The sequence below is a fragment of the Mya arenaria genome, chromosome 6, assembly GCF_026914265.1.
Source record: "Mya arenaria isolate MELC-2E11 chromosome 6, ASM2691426v1".
In the NCBI taxonomy this organism is placed as follows: Eukaryota; Metazoa; Mollusca; class Bivalvia; order Myida; family Myidae; genus Mya; species Mya arenaria.
The window spans coordinates 81,847,247-81,864,032 of record NC_069127.1 but is presented as its reverse complement, the minus strand read 5'-3'; the positions used below and the strand labels follow the sequence as shown (position 1 = coordinate 81,864,032).

The window sequence follows — 16,786 nt, the reverse complement described above, 5'->3', positions numbered from 1 at the left end:
TGTTGCGAAGGAAATATTAATTATAAGTAGGCTGAATATTGAATGTTATATGTTTTTAATTCATAGATATTTTACCATTTATATGAATTGTGATATTTCTTTAAGCCAATATTTTTGACCGTAACTTTAGATTTTATTTAGTGTGTGTATTTGATATATTTTATAGTTCATAGCACCCGCGCTTTGATCAATGATGGCATTTTTTTAAATTGCATAGACGTTTTTATATGCTATTTGTATTTCAAATGTGCTGATGTATGATTTTGTATTGTGTTATTGGATGTTAATATCATAACTAAAAAAATTGGCTGTTTTTGTCGGATTCGGTTATAAAGTATGCAGAATGGAAGATGGCTGAGTTGAGAAAAGAACGGAACAAAATTGTGTTCGTTTTAAACAATTCAAACAAATACAGTCAATGAAATAGGTCAAAATGACCCCACATCATTTGAAAACGTAATTGTATTCATAAATAAATCGCGATTAGTCACTTAAGTCGATTAGGTCCAGAGACCTAATGCGTTCGAAAAAACAGCATTGATTTAGGCATATAAACTGGCATTGTCTTCGGTACCGACCATTACTGAGACACATTAATTAGCATTTTATTAAATTAACTGTGTGGTCTCTTGGAGAGTACCAGGGGTATTCTCGAAGAAGGCGAAAGCACATGCACCGTTGATAATAACTGCGATAAAATAGTAGATGGTTCCTGTCGTCACAATATGGGGGTCATCTTGAAAAGCAAAAAATAACCAAAACACACCGTTAACTTCTCTCAACCATGGCTTCAGAAACGGATACTCAATCTTACGAATTGCTACTAGTCGTCACTAATCATCATCTTTTTTCAACCTTGACTTTAACCACCAAGTTTATGCCATTATATTAGACCAACGGTATGTTGGTAGTTTTACAGACATAACTCACTTCTCTTCTTTGTACTTGTTTAAGAACTTGTTGCCGAAATTTAATTTGCTCCAGGCTGTAGACGTGTATTCTAAATTTGGACATACCAAGGCTTTATAGCACATTTCTTTTACATATGGTGGAAAGCTATACGTATTTTCCTTATAAAAATCCTGGGTATTTGCTGTGCTTGTTGTGATATCCATATGTTTATTCCAGGAATGTTTTGATGATCAATTGACTCAAAAGTACTTGGCAGGCTTTATTGATTCTGCATGTTGAATATGAATACTTTATTTTGTTACAAGAGATTTCAATTTTTTAGGACAGGACCTGCGGACTCGACGAATACGTGTTTACACACCGAACTCGACGTGATAAAGGTCACCAGAAGAGCGTCCTATCAAAATATCCCATATATACAAAAGTATTTTAATAATTTTGTTCTACATAAATAATATTTACGATATCTACATTGGAAGATGATATGGTTATGACATATAAATAGTTTATATTAGGATCAAATCCTATTTCAATGAAGGTCTACCCGATGCCATGGTGTGACTATTTCTTCGTCGCCACTGTCTTTCAGGTTGTCTGTAGTCTGTCAGGTTGCCACCACCTACACGATACCGTACCCGAAATGGCCCATCTTTGTTCGCTAGCCGTCCATTGACAACGTTGTGAAAGTGGTTCAGAAATAATTGTATCACATGCTTTCCCCTGTTTTCCGTGTAATATACCCATTACGAATATTTTTATCTCACACATGTGTAAGATAACATATCAGACAATTGTATTGGCTAGACTAATCACAAGCGACCTGGATATCCCTCCGCATTGTTTGTAATATTAAAATGGTTTATAAACGTCAACCAATACTTACCACAATAATGAAGCTGTAGGACTTCCGGGAGACAAATGGCTAACCAATCATATAGTGCCAGAAAGCATCTTGTTAAATAACTTTCTGATAACAATGCTCCGCCAAACCAGATAATGCAGATCACTAGTCACAGAAATATCCAGTCAACACATACAGCCACATTAGTGACAAACAACACGAGAACATTTCAAACATCTCCATCTTGACAAATACAAGCAATCAATGCCATTCGCTTGCCAGTTTAATCAGCTGTCGTTTAAAAAACAAAAAAACAAATAAGAATTCCGCAGCGCACAGGATTCCCAGTATACTGTAAAATGAAACAACAAAACAAAATAAACCAAAGAAAAAGAAAAGCAAAGAAACACAAGAACAGTCAGAAACTACTGAAGAACCATTTGAGCTAACGGACACCACAAGTGCAATCAAATCAATCATGAAACAGCTAGACTCTATTAACAAAAAAACTATCCAACGTGAATACGAAAGATGACAGATACATCAATGATATAGTTGTTTTTCTGCACGTGCTTTTTGTACCGTTAGCCAACGAAACGAGGCGAATTTCCATTCATAAAATATCCAGAGGCAAGTTTAAGGGACTTGTTTTTACTACAGATCTGTGAGCAGATCAACGAGTAGTATACATGCCAAATTCTTAAGCTGTACAACTTTGTATTGCATTGATTTCCTTCATCATGCCTGTTAGCGATTTGTCACTGTACCCGGTGGTAAAATTGCCTCAATTGTTATTTTCCGTCATGTTGTTTACCCAATTGCCTGTATATGTTATAACATGTCTGTTGTAACGATATGTTACCGTGACAAAATAAAATGTGAATGTGTGTGTGTGTGGAAAAAGCTGTTGAAAAAAATGTGCAAAAAATAACTGCAAAAGATGAGAAAGCCATTCAGGAAATTGTTGACAAATGACGAGAAAAAGATAAACAAAATAAAGACAAGCTTTGAAAAACGCGTTGAAGTACTTGAATTGCAGCTTTTTGAAAAATCCGAAGAAAATGACAAACTCAAAAAACAAATAGATAACTTAAACAAAACAATAATTAAAAAAACAAGAAGAAAGAATAGATACAAATATGATGTCAAAACACGAGGGAACGCAGGCAAAGAAAAGATTGAACGAACTTGAACAATACACACGAATCAACAACATCCGTGTGTACGGTCTACCAGACTTGGACGAGCACGAAACTCCATCAAACACAATAGCAACGTTCTTAAAAGAAATTAAGAACTTGCAGCTCGACATAAATGAGACAGATATAGATACAGGGCATCGCCTTGGGAAATATCATATAAACAAGCCCAGACCTATTATCACCAGGTTTATGTCGAGATTGACCAAATAAAGTGCGATGCGACACAAAAAGACACTCGGACAAAGGAAATGTTTTGTCAATGATGACCCCACTCGCCTTAACCAGCAAGTATTTACTTTAATACGTCTTAAAATGCAAGACGAGAATAAGTCGGTGTGGACCAGGAATGGCCGCATTTTATTCAGACGCCACGACGAAACTTTTACGCACGTTGAATTTGAGGACTATGAACACTGGCTAGAATTACCTTAGCAGAATCGCCTACACTCGCATACTAACTTTTTACTGTTTGAATAACTCGTTATGGTAAAGGGGCCATTAACAAGTTTTTAATACATGTGTTGTATTCATATCATAAAGGCATAAAATGTCATTCGTCAAAACGTGTACTCCAAATTATGCATTTAAAGCTTTATCGTTCAACACTACTTGCTCGTTTTTCTACTGTATATGCTAACTCTTTCGTTACATTTTGCGATTTTGTTGCTCAATTGATCGAAGTTGAATCGTATGCTTTGCACCATTTAAAGCATATAGTGGCAATTGTGGCGAAGAATAATTAAACAACTACTTTACGACACATTGATAACAGAACAACTTTTAATTTTAACATTTTTATTTTACCACTTTTTCTTTTTCCACAAGCAGTTTACACTTTTAACAATTACTCCGTTTTAATACCCCGTTATAACTTTCAATAACACATTTCATGTTAATACACCTTTCACTTTTTAGATCCCCCAATAATATAACATTCAGCCTATTTATACCAAGCTAAGTTCCCGCCAATATGGCTTAGAACAAAGAAAGCATAAAAAGCATGAAACACGTGGCATACCTTATGTAAGTATTTTCCCGCCAATATCTGAACGGAGCATGCTTACATAAAGTTATTTGCCGCCAAAAGTAACGGAGAATGAAACAGTTTACTGACAAAGGAGTTTAAAGACTTATGTATCAATATCAACCAATCAAATGTTGACACATATGTAATCCAAGGCTAATCGTGCTTGCACGTGTTAGACTTAGAGCACTTATGCAATAACTTTGAGGCCCTGGAAGGGATGTTAACAAATGAATAATGTTATTTGTATAATGCAAGATGTCAGCTATTACAAATAAGATTTCAATATAATGATAATATAGATGTTTAGAAGAAGTGTTTTAAAAGTGTGTTGTGTTTTTGTGTAGTGCCTTGTTGTGACACAGTGTAATTTCAAAATGGCGACAGTTGCATCCACCAAAGGAGTGAGGACAAGGTATAGGAATACTTTGGACAAGGAACTTAGAGTCGCAAAGGATTTACTGAAACAAGACGTAAGTAGATTTGAATTAGCTGACATGCTTAAACAGATTCAAAAATCAAAATGTTTGTTGAAAACATATTCCGAAAAGTTAATGCTCCAAGTTGACAAGCTGTCTCAGATATTAGATGAAGATGAAGCAGATTTTCTTGAAAAGGCTTTAGATGAAGATTGCCAATTAAATTTCTTAGTTGAAGATTGTTTAATAGAGTTGTACCAGTTTAATGAAAGCCTGTGTCCTAGTGATGTTCGAGCTGCCTCTCAAGATGAACCTTCAAATGCAACAAGGCTTGTAGATATTCAAGAATCAATGAAAGATCTGATGCGTACACAAATAGACCAACAACTTGAACTTTTAAAGAATTTAGACCGTAAAGGGAAAGTGAAGCCAAACTCAGTGAAACTTCCAAAAATAGAATTATACATGTTTTATGGAAACAAGTTACAGTGGCGTGAGTTTTGGGATGTCTTTGAATGCACCGTGCATAAGAATTCTAATTTATCCAACGTGGAGAAATTCAGCTTCAAACCAAACTTGGAGGTGAAGCAAAACGTGCCGTTGCTGGATTGGCAAGGTCAAACGAAAACTATGAGATTGCATTGAGACTCCTTCATGAGAGATACGGAAATCAACAAGAAATTGTAGATTTACATTACAAAGCTCTGATGAACGTACATTCTCCTTTGAATAAGGTGGAGAGCCTTAGAAGTTTCATAGACACCACAGAAAAACACCTCAGAAGCTTAGAGGTACTTGGAGAAAATGTCAATCAACACGTGTTTGTGTCTATGATTCGAACCAAGTTGCCGGAGGAAGTACTACGTCAACTCGAGTTCAACAAAGAAGCAAAGGCTGAATGGACACTAACGAAGTTGAGAGAACAGTTGAAAAACTATGTTGTTGCTTGTGAAAGAGCAGATAAGAAAAAAGTAGAGTATCAAAGTGTTACAAAAGTGAACCCTCTAAGCCATGTGAATGGATTTAAACCACCTTACCGTTATCCTCCTACTACTGGTGGGAATCGATATTCCAACACAGTAATGAAACAAAGTTCAGCTGAGTCATTGTTTGCTAGTGAAAAAGCACAAAGAGTGAAATCTGAAAATAAACCATATGTGTGTAAATATTGTTCAAGGTCACATTGGAGCGACGAGTGCACAGAATATAGAACAGTAGACGAGAGAAAGAGAAAAATCAAAGGTTGTTGCTTCAAATGTTTGAAATCTGGACATATGGCCAATGAGTGTAAAACAAGTAAAGCGTGCGTGTACTGTGGTGAATTCAATCAACATCATAGAAGCCTATGCCTCAAGAAGTTCTCTACAAAAGGTGCTTCAACAAAAACCAACGTCAATCTTACTGAAGAGGTAGGAGCTTGTGTAGAGGACATGACAAATTCTGGAGAGAATGTTATGGTTTCTGTCGGAGAAACAGTGTTCATGCAAACTGCAACAACAGAAGTGAAAAAAGATCTTACAAACACAGATTATGTCAAAACAAGAATTCTTCTAGACTGTGGCTCTCAACGAACTTACATAACCAAGTCTTTAGCAGATAAGCTCGGTTTAAAGCCAAAGAAAACTGAAGAATTAAAAGTTGTTACATTTGGTAGCACTCATTCAAAGAACATCAAAACAGAGTTGACTACATTGTATTTGAAGTTGAAGAATGGACAGTACATTGAAATCAAAGCAAACATTGTCCCAGTGATCAGTGGTAACATTCAAAGGAAAACACTTAACATTAAAGCCATGAGTGACTTAGATCACTTAGTGAACAGTGTGGAACTGGCAGATACTATTCCGAGGAATTGTGAAATGGCAAATGTGGAACTTCTTCTGGGTAATGACTATTACCTGGATATTGTACTTTCTCAGAAGTTGGAAGTGACACCAGGACTGTATTTGTTAAGTTCAAAACTTGGTTGGATCCTAGCTGGACGTACCACCTCTGAAGAAACAGACGACAGTGTACCAAATATGTTAATTCTAACACATGGATCTACGTTCACAAAAACCAATGTGTTTCAATGTGTCGATAGTGTTCTTGAAAGTAAACCTGAATTGGAGGATTTCTGGAGTATTGAAGCCATTGGTGTAAAGAACAAGCCAGATTATTCAGATGATGATACGGCCATGCAAATGTTTAAGAAAAACATCAAATTCCAGGATGGACGCTATCAGGTCACTTGGCCATGGAAAAATGAAATTCAAGAACTCCCGAAGAACCGAGAGCTAGCATATGGTCGACTGAAATCATGTGTGAAGAAACTGAAAGGAAAACCAGACTTTTTACAGAAGTATAACTCTGTCATCCAAGATCAATTTCAGAAAGGCATTATCGAGAAAGTTGAGGAAGCCGAATCAGATGGTCTTCAGCACTACTTACCCCATCATGCTGTTGTCAACCTACACAGAACTAGGACAAAGGTTAGAGTCGTTTTTGATGCTTCGGCAAAACTTACCAAAGACAGCAACAGCCTCAACGATTGTGTATACAGAGGACCTGTTCTACTTCATGATCTGTGTGGACTTTTGATGAGATTTCGTCTACACAAAGTCGCAATGGTATCTGACATTGAAAAGGCATTTTTACAAGTGGGATTGCAGACTAGCCAAAGAGATGTTACCCGATTCTTTTGGATAAAAGATGTTCAAAAACCAGAAGTCACATATGAGAATCTACAAGTGTTCCGTTTCTGCAGAGTACCGTTTGGTGTGATATCGAGTCCTTTCTTGTTAGGTGCTACTGTGGAAAACCATCTGGATTCATATGAGTCAGACGTGTCACAGAAATTGAAAGGTGACATATATGTTGACAACATTGTTACCGGAGCAAACAGTGACAAAGAGGCTATTGATCTATACAAAACAGCAAAGTCAATTTTCAATGATGCGTCCATGAATTTACGCGAATGGCTTACTAACAGTGAAGAAGTCAATAAGTGCATTCCAACAGCCGATCTCGCAGAGCCAAAGGAAATGAAGGTTCTCGGTCACATCTGGGATCACAAATCTGACAAAATTTCTGTGAAAGAACCAAAGGTCATGGACGACGATTGTCCCACAACCAAACGCAACATATTGAAAAGAGTAGCGTCTGTGTTTGACCCTATGGGGTTATTTTCTCCTGTTGTGTTACAAGGGAAAGTGCTTCTTCAAGAATTGTGGTCTAGAGGGTTTGACTGGGATGATTCAATCGATGATGAAAAAGTGAGACAGTGTTGGAGTGAAATAGATTCAGAGTTGAAAGACATTCCAAAGTGCAAAGTTAATCGGTGCCTTGCAAACAGTGATCAAAAGAATATGTCTTGCAGTCTCTTGTGTTTCTGTGACGCTTCAAAATCTTCATATGCGGCAGCTGTGTACCTTCATCAAGAGGGTCAACAAGAATCAAGAACAGATCTGTTATTTGCAAAGACAAGACTTGCTCCGGTCAAAGAGATGACTATACCTAAGCTTGAACTAATGGCTGTGTTGATCGGAGTAAGATGTCTGAAGTTTGTGAAAGAACAACTCAATATGGAAATATCAAAAGATTATTTGTGGAGTGACTCACAAGTTGTACTTGGTTGGTTGAACAGTAATAAAAAGTTACCGGTTTTTGTGAAGAACCGAGTTGATGAAATTAAAGTTAACAAAGACATAGAGATCAGTTATATAAACACAAAGGAAAACCCTGCTGACATAGCAACGAGAGGTTCTACTACATCCATGCTATCTGAGAATCAACTATGATGGAATGGACCAACATGGCTGAGAGACCCATCAAACACATGGATAACTGGTCAGCAGTCATTGTCAGGTAAAAACCCAACAGTGATGTGTGAGGAAAGTTGTTTAGTAGAGGAAAGTTCTCGAGAAAATAGTCAGAGTTCTGACAGTCATAGTGAAAAGAAAATTTGTGCTCCATTTGAAATGGATTGTGAAAGATATTCCTCACTTACCAAACTATTACGTGTTACAGCATATGTTAACAAATTCATCAGAAAACTGAGGAGGAAAGAAGTTGATTCTGATCTAAACAGTGATGATATCAAAGAGGCAGAATTGATTTGGACAAACTATGTTCAGAGGAAAGTTTATTCCAAAGAACTACACGGCCTCAAGACTAACAAAGCAACTAACTTGGAAAGACAACTAGGGTTGTATGTAGATGGTGATGGCCTCCTTCGATGTACAGGCAGACTGGAAAATTCAAATTTAGAAGAAGGAGCAAGACGACCTAGTCTATTACCACCAAGAGAACGGTTCACACAACTTATCATTGAAAAAACACACAGAAATATATTACATTCTGGTGTGTTACAGACACTTGCAAAACTTAGGTACAAGTATTGGATACCACATGGTCGTGCTACAGTAAAGTTAGTTTTACGTTTGTGTCAAGTATGTCGACGACATGAAGGTGGACCGTACAGAATGCCAAAAATGGCACCTTTACCTGCATCCAGAGTTCAAGAGTCAAATGCTTTTGCCAGAACAGGTGTAGACTATCTTGGACCACTGTACGTGAAAGCTCCTGAAGGATCAAAGAAAGTGTGGGTGTGTCTTTTTTCGTGCATGGTGACAAGAGCTATTCACTTGGAATTAGTGCAAGATATGACAACAGAAGAATTTCTTCTTGCTCTCAAACGATTTGTGTCTCAACGTGGTGTTCCAAGTGAAATTCTTAGTGATAACGCTAATCAATTCAAACTTGCAAATAAAACACTCGATGAAATATGGAAGAATGTGACAAACAGCAGTGAAGTTCAATCGTATACATCATCTTCAGGAATAAATTGGCACTTCATTGTAGAACTAGCACCTTGGATGGGTGGTTTTTATGAGCGACTTGTCGGATTAGTGAAAAGATCATTAAGAAAGTCTCTTGGACGAAAGTTGCTCACTACAATTCAATTGCAAACTTTGTTAAAAGAAATAGAATCAGTCGTGAATTCCCGACCACTTGTGTACATCACAGATGACCTGAGCTCAAATATCACTCTTACCCCCAGTCATTTTTTAACACCTAATCCTAAAACAGGAATACCAGAAATAAGTGTTGAAAGTGATGATACAGACTATAGTCCTTATGACAGTTCTTGTGAAAGATTGTTGAATATATGGAAAAAAGGTCAGAAGCTACTAGATGACTTTTGGAGAATTTGGAGAGATGAGTATCAATGTAGTCTTCGTGAGAGGACCCAGACGTTTCTCAAGGCGGGGAGGGTTGTATCACACAATGTACCCAGAATAGGAGATACAGTGTTAATAAAAGACAACACACCAAGAGGTAGTTGGAAAATTGGAAGAGTACAAGAACTTGTTCATAGTAGAGACAATGAAATCAGATCAGCAAAAGTTCAGTTATCGTCAAAGAAAGTTCTAGGTAGACCTTTGAATTCGCTGTATCCAGTTGAGTGCAACGACATATTCAAGCAGACACCGGGTACAGATAGGCCACCGGAGCAAAGAGACAAGATAACCAAACAGTGTACAAAACGACCTGTTAGGCTAGCTGCGGAGGCTGCAAAGCGGAAGATAAAAACTTTAGTGTAATGTGTGGAAGTATGCTGTGAATGCTGTCTGAAATAAATAAATATCAGTACTGTATTCTCCAAACGTATTAACTTCTGTAATTAAATAACAATTTAGCGCCGCAAAGGGTTAAAAGAGTTAAATAGCTGTGTTGTGACCACGTGCTACACACTACACGGTTTATCACCGACGGAGCAAAGGATTATCGTATCTTTTATTTCGCTTTTCTCGTGCAGCAAGGATTAGCAAATCCACGTGTGTAGTGTCATTTCGTAACCAGAGTTTACTGAGAGAAGACGTGTGTTTTTGAGTTGTAAAAATGGTGAACTGCATTTGTGACATTTGTAACAGGAGTTACAAATATAAAAGAAACTTAAAAAGACACATTGAAGAAAAACACTCAGACATAGAACTATGGAACTGTGTAGTTGACAAATGTAAAGTGACATTTAAAAGAAGGAGTTATTTATATTCCCATCTACAACGAGTCCATGGTTTTGGCAGCAACGTTGCAAGACGCCGGGCTTTGTTGGCGAAAAGGGGCAATGATGATAAAGCTACAGCAAGTTATTATGATGATGTGAGTGAGGACGACTCGATTTTAGACTTGCTGACTATGAATGACGTTGAAAGCAGTAGCAACAGTGATTCCGTAAGCAGTAGTAGCAGTAGCAGCAGTGATTCCGTAAGCAGTTGCAGCAGTACCAACAGAGATGACGTCATCAGTAACGGTTGTGATGACGTCGTCAGCAACGTCAGCAGCAGCAGTGGTAGCAGCAGTGATGTAAATGCTAACAGTAAAAGTGTATCTTGTGGATTACGTGATGTTGTGTATAGTGATGTGAGCAGTGTAGACGCTCATTTTAGTGATATACATGATGAAGTTAGTGTTTCAGCAGACATAAGTGAAATTGGTGAGTGTAGTGAAGTAAGTATTTCTGCAGAGTTAAGTGAAATCGGTGAGATTGATGATATAAGTGTATCTGCCGAAAGTTGTGAAGTTCATGAAAGTGAGGATGTTATTCCTGACGATGTCGACAGTGTTCGTGATACAAAAAGTATAGTTAACAGTGATGATAATATAGTCGCCAGACCCGATTCTGAAATCTCTCGAGTGACACAGTATGTAACATTTAGGTGTGAACGTACCTATGTTTATCGAAATGAGGAAATCATTTCCACAGAGGACTTTATAGTACATGACTCGTGGGTGGAGAATAATTAAACTGAAACATTATATACTGTTAAGGTAAACTCATAAACTATTTGCTTTATTTTTTCTCAGTTAAGATAAACTGATTTCATATTTTATTGTGACATTACAGTTACCTTAGTTCATGAGTAATGAACATATCTAACCGTTAATAAGTGGGGAGTGTCGTGAAACTTCACGATTTTGGAATATGATAATTGTTGAAATATATGTACGAGTTTTAAAGACTGTTGTAGTAGTTATATTTACTACAAATATTATCATTATTTGGTACACTGTCGTCTGTTTCTTCAGAGGTGGTACGTCCAGCTAGGATCCAACCAAGTTTTGAACTTAACAAATACAGTCCTGGTGTCACTTCCAACTTCTGAGAAAGTACAATATCCAGGTAATAGTCATTACCCAGAAGAAGTTCCACATTTGCCATTTCACAATTCCTCGGAATAGTATCTGCCAGTTCCACACTGTTCACTAAGTGATCTAAGTCACTCATGGCCGTGTTTTCCTTTGAATGTTACCACTGATCACTGGGACAATGTTTGCTTTGATTTCAATGTACTGTCCATTCTTCAACTTCAAATACAATGTAGTCAACTCTGTTTTGATGTTCTTTGAATGAGTGCTACCAAATGTAACAACTTTTAATTCTTCAGTTTTCTTTGGCTTTAAACCGAGCTTATCTGCTAAAGACTTGGTTATGTAAGTTCGTTGAGAGCCACAGTCTAGAAGAATTCTTGTTTTGACATAATCTGTGTTTGTAAGATCTTTTTTCACTTCTGTTGTTGCAGTTTGCATGAACACTGTTTCTCCGACAGAAACCATAACATTCTCTCCAGAATTTGTCATGTCCTCTACACAAGCTCCTACCTCTTCAGTAAGATTGACGTTGGTTTTTGTTGAAGCACCTTTTGTAGAGAACTTCTTGAGGCATAGGCTTCTATGATGTTGATTGAATTCACCACAGTACACGCACGCTTTACTTGTTTTACACTCATTGGCCATATGTCCAGATTTCAAACATTTGAAGCAACAACCTTTGATTTTTCTCTTTCTCTCGTCTACTGTTCTATATTCTGTGCACTCGTCGCTCCAATGTGACCTTGAACAATATTTACACACATATGGTTTATTTTCAGATTTCACTCTTTGTGCTTTTTCACTAGCAAACAATGACTCAGCTGAACTTTGTTTCATTACTGTGTTGGAATATCGATTCCCACCAGTAGTAGGAGGATAACGGTAAGGTGGTTTAAATCCATTCACATGGCTTAGAGGGTTCACTTTTGTAACACTTTGATACTCTACTTTTTTCTTATCTGCTCTTTCACAAGCAACAACATAGTTTTTCAACTGTTCTCTCAACTTCGTTAGTGTCCATTCAGCCTTTGCTTCTTTGTTGAACTCGAGCTGACGTAGTACTTCCTCCGGCAACTTGGTTCGAATCATAGACACAAACACGTGTTGATTGACATTTTCTCCAAGTACCTCTAAGCTTCTGAGGTGTTTTTCTGTGGTGTCTATGAAACTTCTAAGGCTCTCCACCTTATTCAAAGGAGAATGTACGTTCATCAGAGCTTTGTAATGTAAATCTACAATTTCTTGTTGATTTCCGTATCTCTCATGAAGGAGTCTCAATGCAATCTCATAGTTTTCGTTTGACCTTGCCAATCCAGCAACGAGCATTGAGCATTTTAATATCATATCTGAATAGAAATAATGTGTAACCTTTTTCATATCTTGTAGCTTAACTGAACTACTAGTATGCTGTTTAGTATAGTTTTTTGGGGGGATATGTACTAGATTGTTCACCAAACATGCATATAGTTTCATTGTAAAAAAATATTCAAAAGTATTTTGTTTCATGTATTGGGATCAATATTTATGCAAAAAGCTACAGAAACATGCCCAGTAGCAAAAAAAGTTTAAACATAAACCCGGTTTAGTGGCAATGGGCAAACGCCAAAGACATAGAACACAAAATCACAAACAAAAAACATAGAACAGCACAAAACTCTACAAACAGCACAGTGCATAAATACTATATATATATATATACTATATACTGGTCTTTCGAAATGATTTACTTGTTAACATATGTAAACAATGAGTATCAAGAAATGCACATCAAATGCTAAAGGACTTGGTAATAAACTTAAACGCTTACAAGTATTTAAATATCTAGAAGATAAATCTTATGATATTATATTTTTATAAGAATCTCACTCCGATATATTAACAAGCCTATCCTGGAAACAAGACTGGACAGGTCACTCATTTTTAAGTGGACTCAAATCAAATAAAGAAGGCGTTGCCTTTCTTGTAAACAAACAATCAAACATTGAATGTTCAAATTTTAATGAGTTAATAGTAGGTCGTTTAATAACACTCGATATAAAAGTTAATAACAAAGATGTGACTATTGTTAATGTTTATGGCCCAAATGATGACAATACTTTTGTATTTGACACCAGTGAAAATTTTGTAACTAGCAATAGTGAAAAAATATACTAATAGGTGGTGACTTCAACACTGTGCTTAATCCTTGACAAAATGGTAGATCAGATAAGAATAAAAAAACGCCAAATTGTACTTAACAAACTTATGTCTAATTTAAACATGGTCGATATTTGGCGTGAAAATAAACCAAAATTGCGCCAATACACCTGACATTCCAATACAAAACCAATCATTTATTCCCGTTTGGACTATTTTCTTATTTCTGAATATTTACGCAACACTTTACCTAAATGTAATATTAAACCAGAATTTAAAGCAGACCACTCTTCTGTATAGTACTTTCCCTTAACACACTTGACCAAAAACGAGGGCCTGGTTACTTTAAAATAAATAACAGCATAATAAATGACATAGAAGAAATAGCTACATTAAAACAAGAATTGGATAGATATACGACAGCAAAAATAAACGGAATGGTATAACGTTCAAAAGCTCAACACGAAGAATACAACGAGAAAAACAGTCGATATTTTGCTTATCTCGAAAAACGTCATTACGAACAATAACTAAGCTTAAATCAAATCATACTGTATTAACGGACATAAATGATATTTTAAGAGAACAAAGAAAATTTTATAAAAATCTGTACCAAAAACATAAACAACACAATAGTGATATCAATTTCTTTGAAAGTCCCTCGAGAAAATTAGCAACGAGGAAAAAACAAGTTGTGAGGGCTTAATAAGTGAAAATGAATGTACAAATGCTTTAAACGAAATGAGTGTAAATAAAAGCCCTGGTTCGGATGGATTATCTGTTGAATTTTATAAAGTACTCTGGGATACTTTAAAGCTTTATTCCGTAAAATCTATTAACTATTCATTTGAAACTTAATCACTTACTGAACTGCAAAAGCAAGGTTTAATTTCGCTTATACCAAAGCAAGGTAAGGATCTCGAACAACTTTCAAATTGGCGCCCGATTAGTCTTCTAAATGTAGATTACAAAATCGCAACAAAGACCATAGCAAATAGAATAAAGAAAATAATAGATAAAATAACTTCACCAAATCAAACTGGATTTATAAAAGGGAGATCTATAGGGGAGAACATTAGACTAATTCAAGAGAGTATTGAATATTTGAATAACTCAAATAAATCGGGGCTTCTCATATTTGCTGATTTCGAGAAAGCGTTTGATAGCACAAAACCCATCCATAATTAAATGTCTTAAGCACTTCAATTTCGGTGAAGAGCTTATACAGTGGGTAAAATTGTTCTATATAGACATAAAAGGAATTATTCTAAATAATGGTCACCTCTCGGATAGTTTTACTATAAAACGAGGTGTAAGACAAGGTCCCTTGTCTTCTTTTCTTTTTCTAATATGCATTGAAATGCTTTCAAATTATATTGAATATTGTCCTGAAATCGAAGGTATTAAAATACAAAACTCTCATACAAAACAAACATTATTTGCTGACGATGCTACGTTTTTCAATAATGGATATTAATGGTCATTCAAGATTTTTGAATAACGTCTGGATTGAAAAAAAAATACTCAAAAACGATAGTTTTTCAAGTAGGTGACTTAAATGGAAAAAAAATATACATTTTAGTAGAGGAAGTCGTTTTACCTGGACCTCAACATCTGCAAAAGCACTTGGAATAATATTTTCCAATAATAGAGATTCTTTTTTGACCAATAATATTTTATCAAAAGTACAGGAATTTAACAAATGTCTTAAACAATGGCAACATAGAAAATTAACCCTTCTTGGAAAAGTTAATGTGGTCAAAACATTCGCCCTACCAAAACTATTTTTTCCTTTTACTGTGTTACCAAATCCTCCTGATCAACTGATAAACGAGATAACAAAATCTATTTTTGCTTTATATGGGATAATAAACCTGACAAAATTAAAAGAGAACAGTTATACCTCTCCCGTGAAAATGGGGGATTAGGTCTCCCAAATTTAAAAATATTTATACAAGTTATTAAATCCAGCCGGATTAAAAGATTAATTGATGATAGTAATCAGTGGAAATGGAAAATATTTTTTAATAAAATACTTTACAAAAAGGGTGGAAATATCATATTTGATTGTAATCTGTATGAAAATGATATCAAAATTTTATGTGGTTAAAACATTTTTTTTCAAAACATCTTTACATCTTGGAACATGTTTAAAAAGAAGCAAGCCAACACAAACATAAGAAAAGTCATAATATGGAACAACTCTGAATTAAAATGTAATAATGAAACAATATATTATAAAGAATGGCACGAAAAGGGGATACTCTATCTCGAACATGTCTTCGACTTTAGATTTAAGAAGTTCTATTCATTTGATAACATGCAACTTTTTTTACGAAATCCCCAATGGTGACTATTTAAAGCATCTACAACTTATCAATAATATACCGCAATATATGAACAATGAACTAAAAATATCAGATATTACAAATTAGATGTTGGAAAAAATTAAGACCACATTTTTTTTTACACAGTTTCTGTATAATAAACGTAATTCAAAATAACACTAATTATCCAATTCTAGTTTATGCAACTTGTGTTCCAGCTTTGAGGAAACAATAAACCACATGTTGTGTGGAATGACTTGAAACGCTTTCCCCACTCAAAAAATCTTAGAATTGAACTAAATTTAAAAGATGTTTTATTAGGAAATAAGAAATTATCGCTGCATTAACTTTATAGTTGTACTTCTAAAATACTATATTTTCTGTTCAAAAAACAGGGAAACAATTTCTTAATTGGAAATTTTGAAAAAATACTTATACATTCGAATGAATATTGAACGTGAAATAGCTTTTATGAAAGATAAACTAAATGTCCATTTGCAAAAATGGGCTTTTCTTTCATCAGATATATAATTCATTTTAGAAAGCCAGTCTGTCTCTTTTCTTTTATTTAAATCTTTTTATGGGCATTTTCTTTCTTTTTTTATTATTTTTTTGCCCAATCCCCCCCCCCTTTTTCTATATCAGAAAATCGCAAAACAATTGGTTTCTTCATATGAAATATACTTTTTATATACAAGTACATGTCAAATGTGTTCTACGTATAGCTGTATAAAGTGCTTTTTGTATACGTTTGAATAAAAAACAACAACAAAAAACAACATATTTTCGAA

At 35.4% G+C, this 16,786-nt stretch overlaps 3 protein-coding genes across 3 annotated transcripts; 2 read left to right on the top strand and 1 right to left on the bottom strand.

The window, feature by feature from the left end:
- The first annotated feature begins 4,356 nt into the window (after nucleotides 1-4,356).
- On the top strand, nucleotides 4,357-8,177 carry LOC128238093 (uncharacterized). Its single transcript, XM_052953667.1, has 2 exons — nucleotides 4,357-4,452; nucleotides 4,962-8,177. Exons 1-2 carry the CDS (start codon nucleotides 4,357-4,359, stop codon nucleotides 8,175-8,177), a joined length of 3,312 nt encoding a protein of 1,103 aa, XP_052809627.1.
- A 693-nt stretch (nucleotides 8,178-8,870) lies between these two features.
- Nucleotides 8,871-9,983, top strand: LOC128238092 (uncharacterized). The gene has a single exon (XM_052953666.1). The coding sequence runs from the start codon at nucleotides 8,871-8,873 to the stop codon at nucleotides 9,981-9,983; it is 1,113 nt and encodes a 370-aa protein (XP_052809626.1).
- Nucleotides 9,984-11,664: 1,681 nt separating this feature from the next.
- On the bottom strand, nucleotides 11,665-12,858 carry LOC128238091 (uncharacterized). Its single transcript, XM_052953665.1, has one exon. The coding sequence runs from the start codon at nucleotides 12,856-12,858 to the stop codon at nucleotides 11,665-11,667; it is 1,194 nt and encodes a 397-aa protein (XP_052809625.1).
- Nucleotides 12,859-16,786: the final 3,928 nt, after the last annotated feature.

Excerpts from the sequence above, each read along its gene's own strand:
- LOC128238093 (XM_052953667.1), top strand. The coding sequence starts at position 4,357 with ATGGCGACAGTTGCATCCACCAAAGGAGTGAGGACAAGGTATAGGAAT. Across the intron at positions 4,453-4,961 it reads AGGATTTACTGAAACAAGAC|CTTCAAACCAAACTTGGAGG; the intron begins GTAAGTAGATTT and ends GGAGAAATTCAG.
- LOC128238092 (XM_052953666.1), top strand. The coding sequence starts at position 8,871 with ATGGCACCTTTACCTGCATCCAGAGTTCAAGAGTCAAATGCTTTTGCC.
- LOC128238091 (XM_052953665.1), bottom strand. The coding sequence starts at position 12,858 with ATGCTCGTTGCTGGATTGGCAAGGTCAAACGAAAACTATGAGATTGCA.